This window comes from Kickxella alabastrina (assembly GCF_025024165.1).
Source record: "Kickxella alabastrina strain RSA 675 chromosome Unknown BX661scaffold_1, whole genome shotgun sequence".
NCBI classification, from domain to species: Eukaryota; Fungi; Kickxellomycota; class Kickxellomycetes; order Kickxellales; family Kickxellaceae; genus Kickxella; species Kickxella alabastrina.
The window spans coordinates 730,328-755,176 of record NW_026251472.1 but is presented as its reverse complement, the minus strand read 5'-3'; the positions used below and the strand labels follow the sequence as shown (position 1 = coordinate 755,176).

Sequence of the window (24,849 nt, the reverse complement as noted above, 5' to 3'; positions counted from 1 at the left end):
GCTGCGTTTGCCTTTGCCATCTTTTTTGCCGCACATTCACGCCTAGGCGCCATCAGTTCGGCCAGATTGCTTATGTTTTCCTTGAACTCCCCCAGGCCCAAGTCAAACCTATCGTCCATCCACAACTTGTAGGCCTTGAGTAGGTCCTTGCCTAGTTGCTCTAGTATCTCGGTGTGGCCGCGAGCCCATCCGCTGTGCGCATCCACAATTTGATCAGCATGACGATCAGCAATGTTCAAGATGCAGTGCACTGACTCGAATGCCAGTGCGTTTGCCTTATCCCACTTATTGAAGGAGGAGATGGTGCGTTGCTGCTGGTCAATATTTTTGTCAGATTTTGCAAGATTATGGCAAAGGTAGGCGGAATTGGGCTTAACAGCATGAGTATGAGCGGCCTTTTAAAGTAGCTTCCAGAGATGCTCAGAACAAGCTGCGGTTGCTTTCAATTACCCCATGAACCAATTTTTCTACCCAGGAGGTGGCAAGCTTTCTTTGCAGCTCGTCCCTTTCATTAAAAGCAGCGCTGGTGGTAGATGTAGCCCCGTGGAGCTGTGTACACAGTTCCCTCATCTTAGCACTGGCACCATTGGAAACGGAGGTGGTAGCTGTGGCAAGCAGCTCGCAGAGCCCCTCCTTTTTGCATTGGCGCCATTGGTAATGGCGGAAGTAGCTGCGGCAAGCAGCTCATGGAGTATCTTTTCCTTGGCGCTGACAAAATTGGCAGTGATGGCAGCTGTGGCAAGCTGCTCGCAGAGGGAATGGTTCCAGTAGTGTACTTTGTTGAGCTCCTTGCAGAGTGCCTCTTTTTCGGCATTGGAATTGTTGGCGGTGGCCTCACCCTGCTCTGCGTGCTTACGTAGCTTATCCATCTCGCAGCGTGCTGCAACAAGATCATTGTAAACCTTCTGGCACTCAGAAACCCTCGTCTTCGCATCGTCGGTCAAGGCCATGTGCTCTCCACTTATCTGCTCGAGCTCATGGATCCTATCTTGTGCGATGCTGAAATCAGTCTTCACTGACTCGAGGCTTGTGGATGCCGCATTGGCGTAGTCGTTGTAACGCACATCCAAAGCCACCTTCCTCTTCTGGGCTTCCGCAGTAATGCGGCGGATTTCGAGGTCCTTCTCCATCACCTCAATAATCTTTCTGCCAAGCATTGGGTCTACTGCCTTGTATTTCATTTCCAAGTGCGAGCAGGAAAGGCAGGGTGGGTTGGAGAGAGCATCCTCCAGTTTTGCAGGCATGTTGGCAGCACGTGAGTGAGGTGTAACAACCCTCGTAACTTGAGAGGACATAGTTGAATCATAGATGATACGAAAGCATACGAATGTGCGTGTGCGAGCGTGCGTATGTGTGCTTATTCTTCAAGTACTATATAAAATTTCAAAAAAAAGTCAAGAAAAAAAGAAAATGTAAACAAACCTTGGCAGCAGCAGGCCTTTATTTTTCCGCTTTTTATTCTTTTTTCTCTGGATTCCAGCGCAACTAATTCACTTGAGCAAACAGGTTTACAAGCGAGTGCCATTTTTCAGCTTGACGCGCTTGGTCGGTAGTCACTAAAGATCGGCTAATTGTTTTTCGAGTTAATGTCACTCAAAATGTGGCTTAGACTTTTATATTCAGTGGTTTTCAAGGCCTGCATGGCCATACCCGAATCCATAAAGGCAGAAAGCAGACTTGGTCTTTTCGAGCATAGTCAACTTTTATTTTAAATGATAGATATCCTTTTATTTATATCGATATTGGGAAATGCTGTGTGTGACTGCCAAGTGACTGCTCCAGATGGCATGCGCTTGAATGTGTCTGCATATTGTCAGGTTTAACTGCAAATCTGGATGTGGATATCGCGATATTGTTGTAGAAAAGCATATCTCCTCATAACATCACATTGTCTTTTTACTTGTCTGCTTCTGAGTACAAGCAATTTTTTTTAAAAAAACTGATCAAAAGTCATGGCAATTGTGCCATCCTGTTTAAATTTTGGCTCAAAAGTAACGCAAAGATATCACCAGGTTATATGAATCCACAAATTCTGCCCTTTTTATCTATGACATATGTATTCTCGATAGCCAATGTATTAACTAACGCTCAAATGACATAAATGCAAGCACTATTTCTGAAAATTAGTTCTGTTAAAACAAGCAATTGGAAAATGCATATCGAGATAATCGATTAGCCTCTCAACCAAACATATTGTTAAAAGCTCAGCTGAACTGTCAGACCGGCAAAACAAACGCTAAAAACAGTAGAAATGGTAGAAACAGTAGAAATCCCCCCACAGGGACATTGTCTGCTGCTGATCGGGTGCTGGAGACGGTTATCCTTTTCTCCCTCACAAACGGAGACCAAAAACCGTAACAACGTACTGTTGGATCAAAAACTGCGTCGAATTAGCTATTCACAGCATGGCGCTGTACTTGCTCGATTTGCGACCATCGTGCTTTAATAGAATGTGCCTGCCACAGTGAGCAAAGGCAAATTCTGCTTAAAAGCTCAATCAATTAATCGTCTTTTGGCATGCTTTCGTCGGCTTTATAAACAAATCATTGGCAATGCCGCAAGTACCAAACAATTACAAATTGATAGGTTGTGCTTGTTTTTAGCGACTTCGATAATATTAATATTTACATACATATTTGGGCAACTGCTCAGCTCCACATATAAACCAAAATCTGATTAGCTCCAAGCCCTCTTGGCGACCGCCGTTTGTTTTGCATTACCACCTTTATCTCAAGTGACCAGAAAATTGGGGACATTAAGCTATTTTTGTTTTGTAAAGTCATACTCGCTACAATTCATAAGTTCTTCATGCGCATGGTTTATTTAGATGCAAAAAATACAACTTATACTTATTTTAGAATATGAAATATTAACCAAGACGATGTTTATATATGGACCACTGGGTCAAGTGATGCAAACTGTATGGTCTTGAATAAAATGTTATACGGGTTTTTGTTCATTCCTTTTATAAGTTTCCCGGCCGGACTAGTAAACGATGCGGGTGTAGCCACAATATACAGCGCAGAAACAGACTTGTCTCTAACAATTATTGGCTTGAAGCACTTAAGGAAAGACTGGCGCAAATCAGCAATGGAAATGTTCTCGATGTGCTTGCGCACCCAAACCAAATACTGTTCGATTCCAGTAAAGCCGCAAAATAGCGCAAACGCATCCTCCGATGCCACACACTGCGGGAATCCATTATAGCAGCGGAACATAAAAGTTGATCGAGCAGAGTTGAGCTGAAACTCAGTTATAGATTCATTCCAGCCTTCCTCGGTTGTCAGCATCTCAATGGTTTCCCATAGCGCCTCTATCGACTTTTGTGGGTCGACTGCATGGCTAATATACACAGCTAGAAAGCCGTTTTCGCACTTTGGGTGGATCCCAACGCCGTAGGCATGACCACGGCTTCGGATGGCATTTTTAATCAGGCCCTCGCTGCGGTTGAGTATTATAATAAGCAAGCACAACGAGTAGTAGTCTGTTGCTGGAAGACTTTCAAGCTGCTTTTTGACAGACACAACGGATGTGTCTGCAGGATACTCCTGGATTGTGAGCGGTACCTGGACGCCTACAAATGATGTTTGTAGATTGGGTAAGCCAACGTGTATGCCCAATGACGATGGTAGAGACACAAAGTTGCAAGACCCCTGGCGGTTACCAATAGAATACGCGAGAGAAGTGCTTTTGACAAGCGCAGCGCTGAGTATATTTGTGCGTGGCCTTTTGCGCGGAGGCAATTCTATTGGGCCGGTAATTCTGCAGTGCGTTAATATTTCAAAGGGAGGGGTGTTGGGGGCGACAGCAACAGGCTGGTGGGCTTCGCGCCACGACTTGCAGACAAATTCCCAGTCGTTGATCAGGCAGCCAGTTAGTTTTCGCGCTTCTGTGTCTTCGATTGACTGCGGCCTGGCGATATGAATTATGCCGGTCCCTGCAACACAGTGAGCAAAATGTTTGCGGATACGCAAGATTGCATCACAAATGTGGTCGGCCCGGATAGTGGCCAGTCTGTTGCCGCTCATGGCTGCAGTCAATGCATTGGTCACAGAAAATAGGAATGCCACCTGGTGATATAGGTTTAGCGCGCGGCCCAGGGGCTCGGTTGGTGGACGCGAGATGTCGGCATTTGGTACATTGGAAGTGTTGTTGGCAGAGGCAGATGCGATAGTGCGAGCATCCAGCAATCCGGGAATCCTGATCCATTGAAATGTATCGATGAGAAGCGATTCCGATGTTCCTTTTTTCCTTGTCAAACACTTGTGCTCCTTGTCTGCAGCTTTAAAAATGGCATTCACGCCAAAGTCACCAAACAAAAGCTTGAGCACCAGCAAATTAAATGCGCCAGGTAAGTTGGCGCTTGGCATCGACCCATATAGCGTCAGAACCTCGAATGGCCAATAGTCGGCGGCTTTGTGGTGCTTGCGGTCTCCAAGAAACACGTTGTACTTGGTCAACGTATGGCTCATCAATCTGTCCACCTGCTCGCTGTTCAGATACACCTGCGACATTTCCGACGGCTTGAGCGCTGGCAGATAAGAACTCTGGCTAGCTTTTTCGATTGCCAGGCGCGGGACAACTAGGTCAACGCTGCTTGTGAGAAGTTGGGTAAACAGGGGAAGATATGGCCACAGATCGCTGGCAAGTCCGGCCAGCGGGAGAGAAATCCGGAAGCTAGACTCCTCGTTGGCCGGTGTTATCACCACCCGACCTATACCAAATGGTGAAGGCGCAAACTCTCTGTCGTTGCCAAGCTGGTAGTTGTAGCCAAAAAACTTTGGAATGGGTACTTTGGCAATGTCTGGTGTCGGCGGGAATGCGGCCAGGACCTCCGGCGGGATGCATACCTTGGTCGAAGCAATTGCCTTGTCTACGCGCTTATGCATAGCAGCCAGCTCCTCGGGGGTCTTGCTTTCAATGTAGTTGCGCTGGGAAAGGTTGCGCTCAGCCTCGACGTGGATGTAGTACTTTGGGTCGGGGATCATTGCATTGTGCACCATCGGGCCATCCAAAAGCCATCTCTGCACGAGAGACTGCCAAAATACATGATCCTTCTGGTTAAGCAGGCTTTTGCGCATGGAAAACTGCTTGCCACGCGACGCGAACGTTGGTTGGGCCAAATCTGCGGAACCTGGAGAAAAACGGAAAGCGATGGCGTCGCGGGAGAGCATTTGCAAAATTCCCTGCGGGTGCTTGTCGCCCATGTTGTTTTTTGCAAATGAGGCCTCCAACATAGCTGCACGCTTGGCCATAAATGCATGAAAATCTGCCCAGTTGTCGGACAACCAGTGGGTGACTACATACTTCAGTGTGCTTATTAGCTGCTTGCGGTAGTAGTTGGAGGCGTACAGGCCTTTGATATCGTCGTGCAGCTTGGAAAGGTCCATCGGACCAAATGCATCGGCGAGCGACGGGTACTCGGTTGGCGCGTAAGAATTGCCGCGCTTGCTTGGTGCTGCCGCCGCCGCCGCCGCTGCGTGGTATGTATATGATGCAAACGGAACATTGCTAAAGCTCAGATTGATCATTGTTGGAAAATACGGCTCCAAGACTAGCCTAAAGTCGCCGGCAATGGGGACTGCCCGGTTGGTGAAACGCTTGCGCAGCGGCGATGCGGGATCAGCTTCAAAATAGTCAAAAAGCATCTCCAACGCCATAACGGTCTCCAAGTCCTCAGCCGGCGGACCCTCCCAAGCAAAGCCCATGCTTCCGGTCTGTGTCTTCTCCGAGGCAAACACGAGGTCTTGGCGGGACCTAACTATTTTAGTACGCATTGGAGGCATGGGCCGCCTTAATAATGGTGGCGATGCCATAATGTCGTTGTCCAGCTTGCCCAGCGCCTCGAAAATTGCAGCGGGACACTTGTCGTAAGCGCCTATGAGGAAGAGCGTAGCATTGTTGTAGTTGTAAAACTCGCTGTGGTACTTGCTGATGTCCGCCAGAGTCAGAGTCTCGATAACCTGCGGCATGCCACCGTGCTTCCAAAAGTAGGTGGACTCTGGCGGGTAGAGCAGCTGCATCAGCGAGAGTGAGCGTATGGAAGCCTCATCGTACTCGTAGTCACTCATTTCGCTAAGCACCACGCCCTGTTGGCGGCCGTTTTGGTCGACGTGGAATACCTAGTGAATTAGTAAGCATTATTTGCTTTAATATGAAATTGCTTAAAAAAATTAACGGCACTCATTTTATTTGATATTGCAAAGAACAAGTAACAAACATAAGTCATGCCATACAGGCAGTGCAGACATACAATATATGGCTCGCGCTTCAAATAGCAGACAACAATGGAGAAGTCGGAGGCAATATGTACAAGAGGACAAGGTGTGAATTGTCCAGTCATTTGCACGGGTCGTCAAATAAATTAATAAGAAATGCCCGTGCTTTGCTAAACAAGCAAAAAAATTAGGGTTTTGCTGTTTACATATTTTTCCACTAAATTTAATTGCAAAAAGATATCCCGCTGACACGTCACGCTCGACGACCAGCTGTTCTTGTCTAATAAAAAACATAAGCTGTACAGATATTGGAAATTATGTGAGCGCGATAAAGCCGCCATAGGCCAAGGAAAACCAATAAGCAACTTTAATTTGAACAGACTCGACATTGCACGTCTGCCAACGCATAATGCGAGTGCGCATCCATCCACACATGATGAACCAAGGTGCTTTGCACAAAATAAAAATAGGCGCCATCGCGTCATGCTGCGCAATTCTATAGAATGGCTGGTTTTGTATAAAAGAGAAATAGCTGCGTGAATGTGCATAGTGGCAAATGAGTTTTTCATAAGAAACATTATCACTGATTGATGTTTATATGCAAACAGTGAACAATATTGCCAATGCGTACCTGCTGCCACAAATTAGCAGCGATAATGCAATGTATAAGATAAATGTTAAAAATGTGTGGCAACAACAGAACAATACAGCAAGCATGGTGATGTGGGCAGGATGGAAGCTCAGAAAACAAACAGGGTAGCCCTCTTACCTCAGTGGCAAAGTGGTTGTCATGAATAATCGGGTGCATAATGTGGTCAAGTGCGACAGGAAGAACATTGGCGGCGCCTTCTTGACAAAGGCCAACAAACTTGTACGTTGTCATGTCTCTATATGTCGCCGCATTCATGGGCTGACCAAGGTTGTGAGAGGCCATTAAATCAATGTATCCGCGATACGGGTATTTCTCGGAGCCACAAAACACCACTACAACATGTGATGATACAAAACCATACATGTAGTTAAAACATTTATTTAATTGGAAATATTTCTTATACACACATTATAGTTGTACTTTTATTGTCGCAAAACTTACAGTGCTCGAGAGTGTGCGGGGAACCCCGGTGGTCCGAACAAAGAGTGGGTATGCACACGGATAAGCCGCACAGCAGGCCCGGCACCTGGCACACAACAACCCGGAACTCTGTTGCCTTGTGCTTGTATACATGCACCGGGTACGACTTGCATCCAGCGCCACCCTCGTATTCCGTCTGTTGCTCCAAAAAGTAATTGTCGGACATGGCTAATATTAATAAAAAACCAAAGCGTGGTTGAGTAAGGTTGGACTTAAAGTTGAAAAAAAAATTAGTGATCAATGTGAGGGGAAAACTAAAATAAAAAAGAAAGAGAATAAAGATGCGTATTTAAATTAAACGAATCTTTCTGTGCGATGATGTATGCGCTTGAAAGGGGGCAACGGCAGACCAGAAAAAGTGGGCAAATTATAATGCAATGACTTTGCAGAGGTGGAAAAGACAAAAAGAACAAAGTAAAGGAAACGCTGAAGAATATAAATTAAAGCAGCAGCGTGACTAACATAGGGTAGGAGATGTAAGCCTATAATTTATTAAATTCGTATATAATAAAAGTAATTACGTTTATTCTGATGTCTACACAAAGTCAAAACAGTTTGGAGGAGCTAAGAGAAAAAGCAATTATTTGAAATATAAAGTTGCACTTCTATTCTTCACCCAGTCAATTTAATTTTGATTTATACTGATTCCTGTTTGTATTCTACTCTAATGCTTTAGCGCGCCATTTTTTGACGCCCCCTTTTCCAGGATTTCAACTTTTTGTCAGTCGTCGAAGAAGCACATATATGCACAATGGGCATGCAAGAAAGAGAATAGTCGGTTGAAGAGTACAGATTGTGATATTTGCACCTATTTTTTTTATAGAAAAACCTTTAACACCATGTATCTGCGTCGAATGATTCGCCACAAATTGTATTGTTCGGATTTACAGATAACACAATTAATGTATCGGTAAAAGAGGGAGACCATTGTTGCGTTTCTAACGCTATACTGCGTGTTTCAGGGATCGCATATGTGCATGGGTAAAGTATGGCTGCCGTGTGCACCCGAAGTAGAAAAATTATTTTTGGCTGGACAAGACATATAATGATGTACAAATTAAAATGCAGTATGTCAACACAACACGGTAAGTGCCAGCAGATATATTATGTACCATGCCTTTTTATGCATAATGATGTTTTCAAGGATAATAAATTGAAATGAATGAAAAAGCAAGCACAACGCCATACTCAACTACAAAAAGGGCTGGAAGCCGTGAACGCGGAACCGGTAGATGCAGGTGTGATCAGGATGACCCCAGTTCGAATTGATCTTGAGAATAACTGTGCGGGCGCGTATTGTGCCGTCTGAATGGCGGCCCTCGGCTTGTGGCAACGTGGGGATAATCTGCACGGGCTCGGCGTCGGAGGGCGTGTACTCGTATGTGGCCAGCAGCGTCAGCTTCCCGAGAGCAGCGCCCGAGGCCAAGCCAGAAGCGGCAAAAGGCGGGTTCACAATGGCATGTGAGGCAGGCTCTGCAGATGTCACTGGAGCCGGCTCTCTATTGTCTAAGCGCTGGTCAAAAGACGCAGAGTCGGCAAAAGCCGGGGTAGACGCAGATTCAAACGCAGACGCAGACGCAGACGCAGAGGACGACCCACTAGCGTTTGTCTGCAAAACGTATCCCCACACCTCAACGCTGCGCGGGGCCGAGCGCCAATCAATGGCCATGGCCTTGGGCACATGCTCGAGCGCAAATTCGGTGATGTCGATAGGCGCAGCCAAGTGCACAGCAACCTGGCCGGAGCTGCCGCGCATCGGCCAGCACTCGCCGATGTGCGTAGATGGGTCCAACACGGTTGCTGGCGGCAGGGACGAGGTGGATCCGAATACCCGGAACAGGTTCCGGACAAGCCCACGCACGCGCGGCTCAAAAGTTGGCGACGTCAGGCCAGGTATGATGCGCGCGCCGGCAGACATCAGCGCAAAGTCAGTCTTCGCCAGCCGATCGCTGGCGAAGCGCGACAGCGCAGAGTCAATCATGCGCGCGACGTTGGCGTAGGCCGCGTCGCCGTCGGATTCCAGCCATGAAGGCGCCATCATTGCGCGCATTTCAGCCTCGTGCGCGCGAATAGCCTCGTCGACAACCTTGCGCACAGCGGAGGCAGACAACCCGCGCGATCCAAAAAGACCACCGCTCTCTGACTTTGCTGCCTTGGCTGCGCTGGCCAGCTTGTCGACCTGGCGGCGGAGCGCCTGCACGTCGTGCGTACTGGCTGCAACCGCGCTGGCCCGTGCCACGTCGCGCTTGATGGACGCGTGGTCGCGCTCCAGAGCGTCGACGCGCTGCTTGTCGCCGCGGATGCTCTCGAGAAGCGTGCGGCGCTCGGCTTGCAGGCGCTCAAGCGCGTCGCGCGCGTCGGCAGTGTCCTCAGCCTGGTGCGCTTTGAGCTCGTCAACGAGGATGTACAGCTGCTGCAGTGTCTTCTCGACCTGCTGCAACCGGTCGACCACGGCAGACCCGGCACCGCCCAGCCGCGCAATATCCTCGGACGACATGGGCGCGATCGGTTTTGTGGCAGACGTCCTAGAGCTGCTGCTGCTGCCAAAAATCAAGCCAAACGCTGGGCCTAAGACAGAGCCCAGGCCTGTAGTGAACGGCCGCGTGTACTGCGTGGCAAGCGCTGCGGCTAGCGAAACAACAATAAGCGCAGCCAACGAGCGCGCCGAGCCGCGCACTGACGAGACAATCAAGTGCAGCACAAAGCGCAAGGAGATGGCGACTGACTCCTTGACAAGGAAATACAGCATTAATAAAACAAACGACAGCCGCTCGGCTAGCGTGCCCGTCCAGCTGGCCGCAATGTTGCGTAACAGCCGCCGAAGCAGCGTTGGGTTGTCGCCAATCACTGTCGCCGCGTCTGTCGAGTTGCTAATCATGCTGCCGTTGAATGACCTCTCTGTAGCCCCCCCATCGTTGTCTCCGCGCACTGAAGCGCCATACATACCCCACCCGCTGTGCGTAGCGCCGTGATTGAGGTACCTGTGCGACGCCAGCATATCGCCTGCCTGCACGCCTGGCCGTGCAACCGTGGGTGATAGCACGTTGTCGTCGGCGTTGCGGCTGTCCGAAGCCTTGCGCTGCGAGAACCGCTGCGCTGTTGCTGGGAAAGCGCCCGGCCCTTTGATGCGCACGGTGTACGGTGTCTGCACAACATTCCTAACCAGGCCGCCCCCATAGTCGCGGTTCCCCGGCGTTGCGTTCCGCCCCATTAGCGACACAGGGCGCGGCGGCGGGGCAAAGTGCAGCCTTGTTCCGAGTTGGTTGCTGTAGTGGTTGCTGTCGTGTTGGTTGTTGTAACTATCTTCGAACCCCGTGTTCATGTTATTGCCGGGCCCAATGGCTGTGACAGGACGCTTGCTATGGAGTGTGTGTGTGATGTCGTTGTACATGTCGCCCGAGGTATTGGCTTGTGGCTGACCCATACTGTAGCTCTTGGCAAACGGCGGTCCGCGCGCGTCCGAATGCTCTGCAAGCCTGCTACTAATGTTGCCGTAGTTTGAAGTTTTCGGCACTTGAGTCCGCCCGCTGCCATTGACCATGTCGCCGTAGATCGAGCCGCCGCCTGTGTTACCAAAAGCCCTGTCCATGTTGTTGTGCAACCCCGTCCGTCTGTGCTGGTCCTCTGGCCCATCGTGGACGGAGCCAGCAACACTGCCGACACGCCTGTTTGCTGCTGTACTGCCTGTAATGCCGTCGTAAACATACGTAGACGAGGCGGCTCCGCGGCCATTGTTGTCTCGTGCCATCCGCGCTTGCACGAGATCGTGCGCTCTGTTATCTGTCTCGCGGTCAAACCGCAACATTGGATCGACATGTCTGTCTTCCTGGCGCTCGTACTGTGATGGTGCGCCGTGGCCCGCCTGGCTCGCTCGGCCCAGGGCTATGGAGGGCGGGTCCTTTGCGTCACCGGGCAAGAATAAATTCGAGGGGTCATCCTGTATCCTTTGCATCCAAGTAGGGCGGTATTTTTGCTCCTGCCGCTCATCTTTTTTCGACCACGGGTCTTCGTCAAACAACTCCCCCGCCCGGTTCATATAATCCCCGTCCTGGTTCACGCCACTGCCATACGACCCGGTAACATGCCCCTGTCCCGCCAGTCTGTTCTTCCTCGGGTCATTGAGGATAAATCCGTCCTCTCTGATTCTTTGCGATGTCATTATGGGAATTTGCGAAGGTGAAAGGGGCGTTTCCCGCAAATGTGCTGGTCGACTATTTATCGTATCCGACGTGAGGTTGGCTCGCGCAAACGCTGTGGCAATGTTAACGGAGGTTCGATTCGAAAATAGGTGGTATTTGGTGCTGAAGGGTTTATTAGAAGCAAATGTGGTGTTTTTATTTTTATCGGCTGAAGTGGGGTTCTGATGGCCTGGTCGTTTGTATGCGTCTTGGCTCTCTGGGTTTTCGTGCGATGTGTTCGGTTGGTTCATCAATTTTTTTTTATTTTTTTGGGCCTGCCAGCTCCGCGTGGGGGGGGATTTTTTTGGAATGAAAAAAATAAAATAAAAAAGTACCGTTCCGTTTTCGCGCTCTCGCGTTTTTTGTTTGTTTGTTTGTACTCTCCGCTGCGACAGAAATGTTTTTTGTTTTAAATAGAAATAAAAGTGGCAGAAATTGAATAAAATTGTACACTAATGTGGAAAAGTTGCCGCTGTTGCAAACGCGCCGAGCTTTGGAACAAGAGAGGAAAAAACAAAAGGGTCGGCCACCGGAACGCGTCATTTTCCTCACGCATTGTGATTTTGAGCAGCAGAAAAATGATTCTTTTGGCTCTGCTTCCGATTGTTTTGTGCGGATCGACACCCAAAAAAACAATTTAAAGCGCGTCCGAGCCACACACGCACGTGCATTGCTGAGCTTGATGTGGCCCATTTCATCCATTATACATGTTCAAGTGCAACAAGTGTTAATAATTGGCGTGTTTTATGGAAAAAAAATTATCAATTTCGCTGCTTGCGATCGTTGGAAAGCAGCGGTCTTTTTTAGAATACAGGGGATAAAAGGAAATGTTTCTTTTTTACTTTTCGGCGACAGTTGTACTCGCTCTTTCTCATTCTGCCAGCATCAATCCACAAGGGTGGTTCCGGATGACGATGCCGACAAAGGCGCGCCGGTCTGATCTAGCCGCATCCGCTGTCCAAACAGCCCCTTCCGCTGCGCCAAATCGAGAACGTAATGCATGCCCTTGCGGCTCTTGACTAGATTATCTGTGAACCGAGACAGGCTAAAATTCTCGATCCTCGAGTTCAGCCCATATCCGATATTCGACACAATGCTGGTTTCGTTCTTGCACATCGTGTGTCCCGAGTTGTCAGCAAGCAAAGTCTGTGTCTCCTCGACCTTCATCAGCCGTGTGTGCGTGATGTTGCGCGTCTTGGATACAAGCTTGCCGCTCTGCGCGTCGATGGTCACCTCTTCTAGAATGTAAGCGTCGTTTCCGCGCATTATGCTGCGCGCCCAGCGCGGCACTGAGTTGGTTTTGCGGAGGAGCCGGGTAATGTGCAGCTCACCTGTTTGTGCATCCAGCCGGTGGTCGAGCGTGTCCACTGTGAGGACGTGCGTGGCAAAGGGGTTCGGATACCGGTTGAGAAACGCAAACGACACGGTATTCCAGGAATATCTACACAATGCGCACGTTGGATAATGGCAATTTTTGAGTAAAGGGTGCTGGGAAAGAAAAATCGGGTTTCGTTTTTTGTGTCGCTTCGTTCAACGGAGGGCGCGTGGCTACTTACTCGTATGAATACTTTTGCTGGTAAAATTTGACCATCGCCGACTCTTGTTTCTATTTTGGTGTGTTTTGGGTCAATGAATTAAGATTGAGTTGTGAAATTGTATAAAAAAGAAGGGCAGCAGCAAAAAAAGGCTGAAAAATAAAGAAAGCGTCAGGAAAAAGATAAAAAAAATGATCTCAGTGGCCTGCGTGCAATTTTTTTCCTTTTCAATGCCGCCCACCCAAATTTCCACCCCCAATCGCATCACACAGCATTACGCTAATTTATTTTTGATTTAATCTTAGTACCAGCTACAAAAATCACGAAAACTCCTCACCAGACAAAGAAACCACCCACCCTTGCTCTAATTCTTGATTGAGAAACCATGTCCGCACTTGACGCAAGAGTAAAACACCGTCTGGCCCTCATCAGCCGACCGCATCTGCATAGTGTAGAATGTCATCTCGTTGCTATCGCACTGCGGGCATTGCTCCTCCACACGTGCATTGACGCGCTCCGAAGACTCGCCGATGCCGTGCACCAATGACCTGTTGTTCTTCAGCCGCGATGGGAACGCGTTGTCGTGAGACCGAGAGGTCGTCTCGTTTTCTTCAAACTGAGCGCCCTCCTGCACGTCGCCGCATGCGTGGCACACAATGTGGTCTTGGTCACCGGGACTGTCCAGGAGGTTTCCGCAGGTCGGGCAGAAAATGAGTGACCCAAAGTGTGTCCGCCGCTGGTCACCGCCTGCGTGCTGCGTCTGCTTGGCATTTGCCCCACCCTTACTTGTAGACATTGTGTTAGATATAAAAATAAAAATAAGTGATTTGAATGTGGGTGTTTATTGTGAAATTTAGCAAAGCTGGTAAAATAAAGTGCTGTCGACCAAAACAAAAATAATAAAACAAAGGCAGCATATGATTTTCTTTTTCTTTTTTTTAGCTGGGCTATGTTCTATGGCTCGAGGATCAATCGCCAAAATAATTTGATCGCTTCTGTAATTTTCCTTGGACGGATCAGAACATTGAAATTCGAAGATTTTGTGGATGCATGGTTGTGATGAACGTCAGTATTTTCTCATAATTTGTTGGAATTTTTTACGATTTCAATTTATTTGCAAAAAATAAAGAAAGTACTAAAAATTCTATTAAAAAATGCTGGGCCGCCGCCTAGCCCGCCGCTCAGCCTGCTGTCAAAGCAAGCGCCGCCGAAAAATGCAAGCAGATCTGGAAGGGTGCTGATGCTGGGACGGCTGTTGATGTCGAAAAAAGACAAAAAACAAAAGCGGAAGAAGTGGGACAGTCGGTTCCCTTACATCGACGATCTGATGTGTGACGGCATCCTCAGCTGGATCGATTGTGCTGTTTTCATCGACCCTGGCAGGCGCGAGATGCTGCGACACGGCTTCAAAGTGCTCCTAATCGACGAGTTCTGGACACACAAGTTCTGCATGGCATGCCATTTCGAGTTAGAGAAACATTATTGGATGCCTGATCCGCACAAAATCGGCAAGTCCAACTGCAGGCCCAATCCCAAGCGCACGGACGGCGGCACTGAAACTGATGCACCGCAGCCTGTTGGTTCCCTGTCAGCCAACATCATCGAGACTTACAGAGCCAAGTATCGATGGCCAAAGGACAAGGATACAGCATAGGATCCGGCAGCAAGATAAAAACAACGCGTCGGGCAGACAGCAGTGGTAGCAGCAACTTTCAGTCTCGGATGTGGGCCAATTGAGCTTGCCAGCAAAATCATTAAGAAAGATCCTTTTGCCACAGCCTGCTGCGGTGCACCAAGGTATGCCTGCATACCTGGTATGCCGATGGTATGTCAATTGACCGCAACAATAACAAGGAAAAGCCGAGCAGCTTCACGGCCAAGCAGTGCGTCGACGAATTGGAAGGCGTTGCTGTGGCATAGTACTCGTCAGCATTATCCAAGTCCAGCCAAGATCCTATTCAACAACAAAAAAGGATACGCGCAGAGTCAAAAGAACCAAGCTCATAGTCAAGACCCCAGTGACAGCTATTTGTTTCTGTAATACAGCCTGAACAAAATTATCCATTCAAGCTCAAGCTCTCCGCTGATCCTAATTTTCAGGCGGCCGATTAAAAAGTTTTACTTTCCACTAAAATTATCGCTCCCCTTTACTTATGCGTGGGGTTTCTGAGAGGTTTCCATCACAACCATGTGCTTCGTATGGCTTCCAAACCTTCCAAATGTTTGTTGCGTGCTGTGAATTGGGTCAAGCTGCGACCGAGAGTGCTGCATTTGCTTGCATTTGTTTGAGCTCTCGTTTTCAGTTCCTTGCTTTTGTCATCTCGCTTTTCTCAATTTGGTCTTTAATTTTTGGCACTTATTTATTAATCTCACATTTTTCTTTATTATTGCTTGTCCCTTGCCAGCGCGTCATTTCGTCTCTCGGTCAGCATTACAAACCACCCTTTTGCCAGCCACCCCATTAATTACACTCTTCCTAGAATGAGCGCAATTTACACTACCGACGAGTACGGCAGGCCGTTCATTATTGTCCGTGAGCAGGACAAGAAGAGCCGCAAGACCGGTATTGAAGCCACAAAGGTAAACAAAGATGACAGTTGATTCAGCGGCCGGCCGGCACAAAGAGACCAGGTCAGGCCGCGGTATCAATAGACATATTCTATGTCCCCACATTATTTTCATGTCAGCCTTATGTTTTTTGACATTTGCTAATAATTGCACCTGTTGCTACCAAACTCTTCCGCTCGACATGAATGAAAATAGGCCCATATCATGGCTGCAAAGACTGTTGCCAACATCGTGCGCACATCCCTCGGGCCGCGCGGACTCGACAAGATCCTCATTTCCCCCGACGGCGACATCACCATCTCCAACGATGGAGCGACCATCATGTCGCAGATGGCCATTGAGAACCAGATCGGTAAGCTCCTCGTCGAGCTTTCCAAGTCGCAGGATGAGGAGATTGGCGACGGTACCACTGGCATTGTCGTTCTCGCTGGCGCTCTCCTCGAGCAGGCAGAGGAGCTGCTTGACCGCGGCATCCACCCCATTCGCATCTCTGACGGCTTCGAGCGCGCGTGCAAGATCGCTGTCGCCCACCTGGACAAGGTCTCGGACATTATCCCCTGGAGCAAAGACGACACCAGCGACCTGTTCAAGTGCGCAAAGACCAGTCTGGGCAGCAAGATTGTAAACAAATGCCACGACCAGTTCGCCCAGATTGCCGTCGACGCTGTCCTGGCTGTCGCCGACCTCGAGCGCAAGGACGTTGACTTTGAGCTGATCAAGATGGAGGGCAAGGTTGGCGGCGAGTTGGCCGATACCGCCCTGGTCCACGGCGTCATTATCGACAAGGACTTTTCGCACCCGCAGATGCCCAAGGAGATCAAGGACGCCAAGATTGCCATCCTGACATGCCCGTTCGAGCCGCCAAAGCCCAAAACCAAGCACAAGCTGGAGATCAGCAACGTCAAGGAGTTTGAGGAGCTGCAAAAGTACGAGCGCGAGACCTTTGATAAGATGGTTCAGCAGGTCAAGGACTGCGGCGCCAACATTGTTGCCTGCCAGTGGGGCTTTGACGACGAGGCCAACTCGCTGCTCTTGCAGCACAAGCTGCCTGCCATCAGATGGGTTGGCGGCCCTGAGATCGAGCTCCTGGCCATTGCCACGAACGGCCGCATTGTGCCTCGCTTCGAGGACCTTACCAGCGAGAAGCTGGGCTCTGCCGGCACCATCCGCGAGGTGAGCTTTGGCACGACAAACGAAAACATGATTATCGTCGAGCACTGTGCCAACTCTAAGGCTGTCACCGTTTTTGTTCGCGGTGGCAACAAGATGATTGTCGATGAGGCCAAGCGCTCGCTCCACGATGCCATGTGCGTGGTGCGCAACCTCATTGTCGATAACCGCGTAGTGTATGGCGGAGCTGCAGCTGAGATCAGCTGCTCGATTGCCGTCGAGAAGGAGGCCGACCAGGTGTCGACCATTGAGCAGTATGCCATGCGCTCGTTCGCCCGTGCTCTCGATGCCATCCCGATGACCCTGGCCGAGAACAGTGGTCTTCCGTCCATCGAGACACTGTCGTTTGTCAAGAGCCAGCAGATCAAGCAGGGTATCTCGAGCCTTGGTGTTGACTGTATGGACACAGGCATTAACGACATGAAGGAGCAGTTTGTCTTTGACCCCCTGATCTCCAAGCGCCAGCAGTTCTTGCTTGCCACCCAGCTGGTAAAGATGATCCTGAAGATTGACGATGTCATTGTTCACAAGTCGGGCGAACAGTAAAAAAATTAACATGAAACGTTTTTATTTCTAACTAAAAAATGCGGCAAATTACTGCTGTTTTGTTTACTTTAATTCATTTTTGGGAAAAAGGGTAAAAACTCGTTTTTGCTGCACAACCAACGTTGCCTTAGAAAATGTTTTTCGCGTGTCTGCGTGTGTAGTTTGATGCGGATCTGCTTTGCTTCTCCCTGCCCTGCTTCTTGTTCTGCCGTGTTCAAATGAAGCACGTGCGTGTTAATCGGGCGCTGAGAACCAAAAGCCTGTAAACACATGTGATGAAGGAAAAAACAAGGCTCGATTGTTTTAAAATGGAATGAATGTTTCCCAGCCATTGCTGGCACCCACCCCCATGGAAAAACAAAACCTGTGGCGGTGGACGTAGACGCGCACAAAAAGTGCACACACTATACACTGTGGGTAGCAGTAAACAATTAATTATACATGTTAGCGAAATGCGCGGTGGAGCGAAAACACCCCCTCCTCCCTCGAATAAAAAATTGCTTGTCCAACAGAAGACTTTGCCCCTGTTCACTTCCAACAACAATATCAAGGATTTTGCGAAGCGTGCCCTGCCTTTATCCCTTGCTGCCACACCAATTTTACTTGCATCCCCATCTCTCTCGCGCACGCCCCCACCAGAGCTGTGTTTTTTATATTTAAAAGTTGCAAAAAAGGGACATATCGAAAGCACCTCATAATGAGAGGGAAAGAGGGAGAGTTGGGTAGAAGCGTTGGTCGCAACCCCATGATGTCATTTTATATAGGCTTAAAGTGGTATACTTGTATTTTTTTGCGCACGCGCATAATGCCATCAATTGGTCATCACCATTGCCTACACTTGCTCCCAATTTCTAGTAACTAAATTCGACCAAAACACAAAATAATGACCTGCTTCATTACGATTCATCTGCCCTTGTTCCACTGTTGCATTTTTATTTTCTGTGCACTGCTAATTCCTGCAACGTGCTCCGCAACCGTGGCCCTCCCTCTCAAACTTCTCCGGCATTTATAAGGAACCCCTTTCTCCTCCCCGTCTCGACACGCACACATCTCTTATCAAGCATTGATAATTATCGCACTCTTTTTTCCATATATACATATCTTTTTTACGAGATACTTTATAATCGAGCGAGTCTGCCCTGATTTTCATCATTTTTCTGTCTTGTTTACGCTCTTAGCAACCCAATTTTTCTCACCACATATATCTGCGAGCTACATATCCTAATTTTTTATTTTTCGTTACAATGGCCGAGCAAGTCACTGTTCCCATTTCGAGTTCCGCCGCGGACAATCACCATCATCACCACAACGGTGGCGGCTACAACAAGGGCATTGATGAGCCGCGCTTCCGCCCCTTCGCTGATCCCTGCGGCCCCGGCTGGGCCGCTCTGGGTGTCTCCCTGTTCACGTTTAGCTTCTACGTCGGCGCAATTGGCCTGCCCTTTGACGACCCCAATGTGGCCACCCTGGCCACAACCTCGCTGATCATCGGCGGCCTCGTCGTTTTCATCAGCGGAATGTGGGCGTTTGCCAACAACGACACCGTCCACGCAACAATTTTTACGCTGTATGGATCCATGTTTGGCGCTGTCGGGTATCTCTCTATCTTGGGTTTCAACATCTACAACACCCTGGACCAAGACAAGACTGTCAGCCATGCTGCCGGCACATTCTGGCTCGCATGGATGCTCATCACTCTGGTCATTACGCTCGGCACCGTGCGCCACTCCCCCGGAACCACTGGATTTATGATCATGCTTTTCATGTCCTTCATTCTGCTTGCCGGCGGAACCTGGACCGAGCGCAGAACCGCCATTAAGGCTGGCGGATGGTTCTCCTTCTTTGCCTCGCTCGTCGCCATCTACAACACGTTTGCCGTCATCTACAAGACGGGTTATCACCCTCTGGGCAAGATGACCGGCGTTGGACAAAGACTGGGCAGGAAGAATGCGCATGCCGAGGTCTCTGCCGCTGAGGTTGTTTAAACAAAAAAATAAGCATTGCCTTTTTTCTCCTGTGTGGCCCGCACCACCCTAACAACCCACCCTCACCCTTATCACCTTTAAATCCAACCCACTTCCTAATCGCATCGCCTGTGTCGGCGCGTGTCTAACATGTTTTAATAAATTTTCGTTTTTTCTTCTTTCGTTTTCAGTTGCTGATACATAAAAAAGACTGGCTATTTTTTTAAATAAATTAAAGTAAAATAGTTTATATTTTGCAACGTTTCGATTTACATTCTAACGACAGCAGTTACGCGGTTGTTGCACGGATCAACAAAGTAAATCATTTGAACATGGCGCTAAGCGTTACTCGTCATCTCTATCAGTGCGCCAACGTTGTCTATGGCATCCTGAGCACCCTTTTTGTATACGACAAAATGCCCCTGTAGCTGCGCCGTACTGACGCTCCGCCCCTCTAACTTGTCCGCAAATGCACCCCCCAGCTTTTCACAATCCTCGCCGTAAAAGCGAGTAAACATGTGGCAAATCTGATGCCTCGACGCATTGCCTAAATACACCTTCACGTCGACCCGCCCGGGGCGCACCAGGGCAGGATCCAGGAGCTCGATGTGGTTTGTTGTCATGAATATGATGCGCTCGTCGCTGGACGCAACTCCATCCAGGGCATTCAGCAGGCCACTGAATGTCACCATGGACTGCTGGTAGGCCGCCTGTTCTGATTGCTGGCGTGTGCGGTTAAATGCTGCGTCAATGTCCTCGAGCAAAATGAGGCTCCGCTCGGGGGCCACAGACAGCAGATGGTTCAGACGGTCGTCAGTCAGGCCGCGCTCGCTCAAATTGAGAATGCATATATTGTAGCCCAAGTCGCCGGCCAGCGCCTGGATGAAGCTGGTCTTGCCGCTGCCTGGCGGTCCGTACAGCAAATATCCGCGGCGATAAGGGATGCCGCGGTCATCGTACCATTTTCCGTTGGATATAAAGTCCTGGACGTCATCGACTATGCCCGAGCTCACGCCTTGGTCCAGGATGACGCTCTCGAGCAAACGCCGCTTGCGTGGCAGTCCAAAGGGCCGCCACTCGGGACCAAAGCTCGTGTACAGCACTGTCCGGCCTTCGTTCTGGGACAGGGCGTATTCGCGGGCCTCGGCGAGGATCCTGGAGAAAACTGTGCGATCCTTGCTCAGGGTGGTCAGCGTTACGGTTTCGAACGGTGCGGCTGACTGGATGTCAATCATCTTGGCGTTGCGCTGGCGGTCCACTTGGATAAATATTCCGCGGTAGAAAAACACGTGCTTACCTTGGCCAGGCACCATTGTAAAGTTTGTCGATACGCTGCCGTTATCGTGCTGCTTGTAGCTGGTCTGTACGGCCACGTGGCGCGGCAGCACGGCTTTGGAAATTCGTCGGTGAACCCATGTCATGTCCTTACCGCCCGCATCGGCAGCCCGGATGGTCTCGGCCCCGCGACGGCTCAGCCAACCCAGGACCCACTGGTAGCTCTTATCGTGGCTAGGGATCTCCATCGACACTAGCAGTTGGCGCCGCATCAAGTCGGCGCCCCTCCTGGCGCCCTGGCGGAGAACTGCTAGACCGGCGCCCACGCCTATAAGGCCGAATCCCGCCGAGAAGAACGGGTTGTCGGCAAGAAACGAAGTCAACTCGACCATTTGTATTTTGCGCCGTGATGATTTGTGAAAAGAAGTAGACGGATAACTGATAAACGCGCTGTTTCTGGCGAGATCAAACAACAAAACAAATGTCTAATGACACAGAATAAAAGCGGCAAAGACAGCGCGAGGAGATAAAGGTTTAAAAATATATATTCTGAGCCTGCTCTCAGTCCCGCCTCTTTTTTATACGGCGCAGATCAAACACACAAAATCAACGCCGGCAAAGTTCAGAGCGAACAATTTTGGGTACGCATGAAAAACATTAGATTTGGCTCGCTTTGCGCTTTGTATATTAACATTTTTAAAAGCAGTGAAAAGGCAAAGAGCGTAAAGCACAACTAATAAAATGTGAAATGGCATGGTGTGTGCAAGGGCAGGCCCAGCCGTCAGCTTAGCTGCTGGTCGAGGGCAGCGCCCAGGACAGCGACTCCCTAACAAAACGTGACAGGCGGATTCCCAGTGCACATATTACCTCGTTCGACGGCAGCTGCCCCAGTCCGTCCACCATCGTGTTAGTCGCCTCAGCATGCAGGTTGCAGGTGTCGCGAAATCGGCTGTCATTTGCCTCATTTGACTCTGCAGCTATGTTGTTTTTGGAAGACGGCGACAGCGACGGTGACGGCGAAGGCTTGGCCGATACTGACGATGAAAGAAGCTTGGTCGAGGTCAACACGTTGGCGACGGCGTTCACTTCAGCCATAATCTCGTGCGGCAGCTTGTGCGCATTGGTCAGCAAGAATCGCATGTCCATCAGAGCGTCCGAGAGGTACTGGCACAGGCGCTTTGAGCCCATGCACTGGCTGACCACATTGAAGTTCAACTCGTCGTTGTTGATGCGATAGGCAATGCCAAACCCATCGTCAACAACTTCGCCCCAGCCATATGCATCCAGGATTGGATTACTGATCTGCGAGGTTGATAGCTTCCAATGGCGCGATGCCACAAACACTGGGTCGGAGAATATTTCGGGCTTGGGCTCACCGGGCAGCAGCGCGCACTCGAGGCCGAGCAGATGGCGATCAATACCCAAGCCCTTGGCGCACAGCGCAGTAAAGCTTGATTGGTTGAGAATGGCCTGCTTGAGCATGTCGGACTTTGCGTGCAAGCTGCTCATCTCGGGGTGGTCAACCATCATGCGACACCACTGCACGCTGTGCTCGGATACAGAGCGCGAGGTCTCGGTACGACCGCGTATAAAGGCCTTTGTTGAAGCCGACTCGTACGTGGCCGGCACATGGCGCAGCTTGCGGTAGTAGGCTAGTTGCATGGCCATCTGCACAAATGCGTCGGGGCTGACCTTCATGCTTTTGATCTGGTTCTTCCCGAAGCCACCAAACACAAGCGTGGCCAGCTCGTGGCCATTTACTGTGGCTTCAAAGTAGTCCGCAGCCCGCTGGATATGGCTCAGCAGCTCGCCGCTGTACTCGAAGTTAAGCTCGTCGACAGTGCACTTGTCGGCACCAGCCGGGTCGGTCGGTGCAAGAAACAAGACGTTGGAGATATTGTTGCATATAGTCTCAGTGTCCTCGACCAACGTGTTGCAGAGACGCATATCGGTCGTGGCATCGGTCAATGAGTGCTCGCCGTTGAATCCGTAGCGGCCATTGGCAAACACCAGGATCTGAAAGTTTTTGTCAAAATAGCGGGACGCGCCGTCGCTGCAGTGGCAGGCCAGCGAAAATTCCTGGTGAGTTGCTGGTGCAGATGTCTCGAGACTGACCAAAAATGCCGATGACTCGAGAATGCGCAGGCTAGCGGCGTTTTCGGGAGAGATTTGTGATAGGCACTCGCGTGCAGCATACCAGTCATCGCGCAACGCGGCGGTCAGAAGGCCAATGGACTTTGAGCGATCGAGCTGCTCAGCGGTGTCAATAATTGCTTGCAGCTGGCTACAAGGAGGTCGAAACGAGTGCCAAAATCTTTAGAAGCAATGCTACGTGTACTTAGAAGCGGTAATTGATGGTGGTCAATGTACGCTTAAGTGCTTTTAATTATACTCTTACCTCTCGATACTCCGAATAGCTGTGTAGCGGTCGCTGTCGCTTTTGTTTGTAGCCATGTTGGTCGGCAGATGCAGAGCAAAAAAGCGGCCCTTATGCGCAATGGCGACATGGCGGCTTTCTTCGGCAGAATATACCTCTGTCCAGTCGCGAGACTCGCCAGGATGGCGGCAGGTGGCAAACATATACTGGTACTGGTGCATGCACATGGGCTTTCCTCGAATACTGTCGTTCTCGAGGCTTCCAGACTCCAAATCATCCCTGAAACGCAGCGCGCTGTCAATGAGGATTGCAGCTAAGCGCGCCTGTGCCTGCGGCTGCTGTGTGTGGCGAAAGCCAAAGAAATAGTTCACATTGAAGCACAGCGACGCGCGGTTGAGAAAGTACGCGTAATCATTCCACCACTCCTCTAGCCAGTTATTGCGATGTGCTGCGCGCTCGCAGAGGCGTGCTTGGAGAGCAGGTGCATCGGTGGTCGCGAAGTGGTCCAGTTTGGCCAGGCATGCCTTGAACTCGGCTGTTCCGAACAAAGGCTGTACAACGTTTTTGAAATGTAAAATAGTATCCTGGAGCTCAGGGACAGGGAGCTTGGGCAGAGTTGCCGAGGGGTTATCAATGCTAAATTGGGACATATTTGTCTTGTCGTCTTGCGACTTGCGTCCTAAGATTAAGGATTTACAGTGTCTGCAGCTAAATACTATATATCGTGGGCTGCGGGATCAACAGAATATGCAGCTATATTGTCCAAGGCAATTACTAAGCAAATGTTGTTTGTGCAATGAGCGTGAATAATAAATGGAAAACGAATAAATGAGGGCGTTGGTGTTCAAGTGATAATTTGGTAGATAAGTATATGTGGTGTAAAAAAACCTCTGTTAAGGTGAAAAGGGTGGTTTGCACAAAGACATGGAAACTACAGCCACCCTTTTATGCAGTTAGATCACTTTCGGCCCATTTGCACTTGACATTGTGCGCTAAAAGCATAGATAAGATACGAGCCTAAACAATTACATTAAACCGAAGTTATGCCTGCAAGCGCTCAATGCAATTTTCAATTTCCTATCTTTAAGCTTAGACAACGCTTTTAATGACAATCCAGAATATGTCATTTGCCTAGTCAGTCATTTTATTTGCCTTGTGATTTGCTGCCAGGCTTATCAACGGGACCAGCTGACCTCGATTTTTGGCGCATTATATTCGGCAGGCATAAAGGAAAGTCTCCGCGTGCTCTACAAATTAATATAATTTTTCTCTCTCGACAATCAAGTGCTTGAAAAGCGCCATGTGGTCAAGCAAGCCCGAAAAGGAGATGGTAAAAATGAGCGCTGCATTGTTTTTACACACGCACTTAAAGATAAATAAAAAATGCGCCAAGACATAGATAAGAAATGGTTGCAATACAGGATGAATTGCGTCTAATTACCTTTGGTAATCGCAAAATACATAGGAGTGATTTGGGATAATTACACGAGCAGCTGCTTGCTGGCTCTGACATCATCGCTCAGGGGCTACTAGCAGTGACTGCGTCATTTGACTGCTATTTTTCACGCCTTGTGCAGGCCCACATTGATCAGCTTAGGCAGGCAAAGTCTAACGCCAAACCCGCGCGATGCCATGTTTTTTGCGCTTGGACGCGAACAGCGTGTGCTCGTGCATTTCCTGATTAGCTGCGTAATCAATCACACAAAACCTACGAAAATAGTGGCCAATGGCCACAATTGAAAATTTTTCGCCATCGTCCCCAACATTTTTTTCTTGCCCGATTGGAGTATTTTGAATGCCAAGATATGGCGCGCCTGGATCAAAGCAAAGGCAAAGAAAAAAGAAAAAAGAATGATTGCACAACAGAAGCATTATGTAGAATAAAA

At 49.4% G+C, this 24,849-nt stretch overlaps 11 protein-coding genes across 11 annotated transcripts; 3 read left to right on the top strand and 8 right to left on the bottom strand.

Moving 5' to 3' along the window:
- Positions 1 to 342: 342 nt before the first annotated feature.
- Positions 343 to 1,404, bottom strand: BX661DRAFT_3236 (uncharacterized protein). Its single transcript, XM_051539074.1, has one exon. The coding sequence runs from the start codon at positions 1,293 to 1,295 to the stop codon at positions 567 to 569; it is 729 nt and encodes a 242-aa protein (XP_051395084.1). The 5' UTR covers positions 1,296 to 1,404; the 3' UTR covers positions 343 to 566.
- A 1,448-nt stretch (positions 1,405 to 2,852) lies between these two features.
- BX661DRAFT_3224 (uncharacterized protein) lies at positions 2,853 to 6,135 on the bottom strand. The gene is made up of 2 exons (XM_051539068.1): positions 4,598 to 6,135; positions 2,853 to 4,531 (listed from the first exon to the last, which is right to left on the bottom strand). Exons 1-2 carry the CDS (start codon positions 6,069 to 6,071, stop codon positions 2,886 to 2,888), a joined length of 3,120 nt encoding a protein of 1,039 aa, XP_051395083.1. The 5' UTR covers positions 6,072 to 6,135; the 3' UTR covers positions 2,853 to 2,885.
- A 479-nt stretch (positions 6,136 to 6,614) lies between these two features.
- BX661DRAFT_3231 (uncharacterized protein) lies at positions 6,615 to 7,687 on the bottom strand. Its single transcript, XM_051539069.1, has 2 exons — positions 7,312 to 7,687; positions 6,615 to 7,202 (listed from the first exon to the last, which is right to left on the bottom strand). The coding sequence occupies exons 1-2, from the start codon at positions 7,514 to 7,516 to the stop codon at positions 6,799 to 6,801; spliced, it is 609 nt and encodes a 202-aa protein (XP_051395082.1). The 5' UTR covers positions 7,517 to 7,687; the 3' UTR covers positions 6,615 to 6,798.
- Positions 7,688 to 8,481: 794 nt separating this feature from the next.
- On the bottom strand, positions 8,482 to 12,096 carry BX661DRAFT_3198 (uncharacterized protein). The gene has a single exon (XM_051539067.1). It carries the CDS (start codon positions 11,777 to 11,779, stop codon positions 8,543 to 8,545), a length of 3,237 nt encoding a protein of 1,078 aa, XP_051395081.1. The 5' UTR covers positions 11,780 to 12,096; the 3' UTR covers positions 8,482 to 8,542.
- Positions 12,097 to 12,413: 317 nt separating this feature from the next.
- On the bottom strand, positions 12,414 to 13,119 carry BX661DRAFT_138528 (PRELI-like family-domain-containing protein; the record flags this gene model as incomplete). The annotated part of the gene is made up of 2 exons (XM_051532729.1): positions 12,414 to 12,969; positions 13,085 to 13,119. 2 exons carry the CDS (start codon positions 13,117 to 13,119, stop codon positions 12,414 to 12,416), a joined length of 591 nt encoding a protein of 196 aa, XP_051395080.1.
- A 148-nt stretch (positions 13,120 to 13,267) lies between these two features.
- On the bottom strand, positions 13,268 to 13,959 carry BX661DRAFT_175333 (putative RPA12-13.7 kd subunit of DNA-directed RNA polymerase I). Its single transcript, XM_051534043.1, has one exon. The coding sequence runs from the start codon at positions 13,857 to 13,859 to the stop codon at positions 13,428 to 13,430; it is 432 nt and encodes a 143-aa protein (XP_051395079.1). The 5' UTR covers positions 13,860 to 13,959; the 3' UTR covers positions 13,268 to 13,427.
- Positions 13,960 to 14,298: 339 nt separating this feature from the next.
- On the top strand, positions 14,299 to 15,142 carry BX661DRAFT_175332 (uncharacterized protein). Its single transcript, XM_051534042.1, has one exon. It carries the CDS (start codon positions 14,304 to 14,306, stop codon positions 14,715 to 14,717), a length of 414 nt encoding a protein of 137 aa, XP_051395078.1. The 5' UTR covers positions 14,299 to 14,303; the 3' UTR covers positions 14,718 to 15,142.
- Positions 15,143 to 15,174: 32 nt separating this feature from the next.
- On the top strand, positions 15,175 to 17,438 carry BX661DRAFT_175331 (chaperonin Cpn60/TCP-1 family). The gene is made up of 2 exons (XM_051534041.1): positions 15,175 to 15,643; positions 15,827 to 17,438. The coding sequence occupies exons 1-2, from the start codon at positions 15,545 to 15,547 to the stop codon at positions 17,345 to 17,347; spliced, it is 1,620 nt and encodes a 539-aa protein (XP_051395077.1). The 5' UTR covers positions 15,175 to 15,544; the 3' UTR covers positions 17,348 to 17,438.
- A 1,264-nt stretch (positions 17,439 to 18,702) lies between these two features.
- On the top strand, positions 18,703 to 19,224 carry BX661DRAFT_125608 (GPR1/FUN34/yaaH family-domain-containing protein; the record flags this gene model as incomplete). The annotated part of the gene is made up of 1 exon (XM_051532452.1): positions 18,703 to 19,224. A coding segment is annotated over one exon (522 nt), but the record flags the coding sequence as incomplete, so codon positions are not given.
- A 425-nt stretch (positions 19,225 to 19,649) lies between these two features.
- Positions 19,650 to 21,138, bottom strand: BX661DRAFT_158918 (BCS1 N terminal-domain-containing protein; the record flags this gene model as incomplete). The annotated part of the gene is made up of 2 exons (XM_051533290.1): positions 20,780 to 21,138; positions 19,650 to 20,701 (listed from the first exon to the last, which is right to left on the bottom strand). Exons 1-2 carry the CDS (start codon positions 20,976 to 20,978, stop codon positions 19,650 to 19,652), a joined length of 1,251 nt encoding a protein of 416 aa, XP_051395075.1. The 5' UTR covers positions 20,979 to 21,138.
- Positions 21,139 to 21,140: 2 nt separating this feature from the next.
- BX661DRAFT_175326 (acyltransferase ChoActase/COT/CPT) lies at positions 21,141 to 23,989 on the bottom strand. The gene is made up of 2 exons (XM_051534040.1): positions 22,985 to 23,989; positions 21,141 to 22,870 (listed from the first exon to the last, which is right to left on the bottom strand). Exons 1-2 carry the CDS (start codon positions 23,611 to 23,613, stop codon positions 21,373 to 21,375), a joined length of 2,127 nt encoding a protein of 708 aa, XP_051395074.1. The 5' UTR covers positions 23,614 to 23,989; the 3' UTR covers positions 21,141 to 21,372.
- Between the last annotated feature and the right edge of the window lie 860 nt (positions 23,990 to 24,849).